Source organism: Austrofundulus limnaeus, unplaced genomic scaffold, assembly GCF_001266775.1.
Source record: "Austrofundulus limnaeus strain Quisiro unplaced genomic scaffold, Austrofundulus_limnaeus-1.0 Scaffold286, whole genome shotgun sequence".
Lineage (NCBI taxonomy): Eukaryota > Metazoa > Chordata > Actinopteri > Cyprinodontiformes > Rivulidae > Austrofundulus > Austrofundulus limnaeus.
In genome coordinates, this window is record NW_013952688.1 from 427,981 (window position 1) to 429,483 (window position 1,503).

The 1,503-nt window shown below is 36.6% G+C and overlaps 1 protein-coding gene across 1 annotated transcript in view; it reads left to right on the forward strand.

Annotated features, from left to right (window-relative positions):
• plppr3a (phospholipid phosphatase related 3a) overlaps nt 1-1,503 on the forward strand; it is a gene marked incomplete at its 3' end in the record, with an annotated part of 28,006 nt that overhangs the window by 20,329 nt on the left and 6,174 nt on the right. Inside the window, 1 exon segment of the mRNA XM_014021299.1 lies at nt 883-1,078. Within this exon segment, the coding sequence (XP_013876753.1) occupies nt 883-1,078 (196 nt within the window).

The window sequence follows — 1,503 nt, forward strand, 5'->3', positions numbered from 1 at the left end:
TATATATATATATATATATAGAGAGAGAGAGAGAGAGCGAGAGATATTTTCCTTAAACTTTGCCAGTAACGCTTGTTTATCTGTTAGCAATATGTCTCATGAACCATGCTAGGTTTTACTGAAACATGATCTTTTGTAGTGAAATCAGTTCAAGATAGTCAACACAAAAAACTCAGTTTTACAGAGATTGAGCTAATATTTGACAGAGTAGTGGCTGAGAGTCATTCACATCACACACTCAGTGTGACATCTTATGTTTATTGCATGAGAATGCACATAGCTTTATTTTTAATGTTTGACCTAAAAGGGTATTTTTTTTAAATAAAACGATTTTAGTGTAAAACTTTGGTATGAAAGGTGACAGACTGTAGGTTTTTCTTTAATGATTACAAGACTAGATGTAATATACAATTATTAGACTTTAGCTGATTAATGGCTAATCCAGATTAAACATTTTGCTCAGTTTTGGCTCAAAAATGTTTCAACTCATTATCTGAGTCTACAACATCATTCGGCTTTTTAAAAGAAAGAAGGAAGCTACTTATTACCTTTAAATGAAGGTAGTAATTAATATTAAACAAGCTCGATGTATTGCTCAACAACATATATCTTAAGACACATTTTCAACTTGGAAGAGAGTAATAATTTCACCTTCCTACTATTCGTAGTGGGTAAAAGCTTCAAACTGCAGCAAAGTGTGAGGTGTGTGTGTGTGTGTGTGTGTGTGTGTGTGTGTGTGTGTGTCTGTGTGTGTGTGTGTGTGTGTCGCTTCAGGTTTTCTGTCACCGTACACATTTCTTAATGAACAGCTCTCAGAGTGAGGGAAACCACCGGGGGCTTTCAGATCGTTTACCAAAGCTGCCTCTTACCTCTCTCCCCCAGGTGTTCACGTGTTCGGTCTCCTGGCAACTGCTCTGGTGACAGATGTCATCCAGTTAGCGACCGGTTACCACACCCCGTTTTTCCTCACCGTGTGCCAGCCCAATTACACCGCCCCCGGAGTGTCCTGTGACAACAACGCTTACGTCACACATGACATCTGCATGGGAAAAGACCAGTACGCCATATTGTCAGCCAGGTACAGTAGACTCTTAATTGCAGTGTTTTATTTGCAATAATAATGTTATATTCTTAACCTTGCATGGAAAAAAAGAGAATTTTGTTTTTTTATATGCACAGTTACTATGATGAAGAAACGATTCACTGTAATTACAAAGAAATCTAAATACTGCCACACATCCATCTTGTAGATGGCGATAAGTCATTCGAACAGATTTTCATTTTAAAATACTTGTTTAAAAATAAAACAAATGCTGTTAGCTGGTGATTTTTAAAAAATGACTCTTTGCTTAAGAAGGAAATATTTTGAATCACTTAAAACTAAAAGGCGAAAGGCCGGTGATGTTTTTGCCTGTGTCTGTGTGTGTTAGCAGTAGGGCTGCCACAAACGATTATTTAAATAATCGATTAATAACCAATTATTTATTCGATTAGTCGACTAAT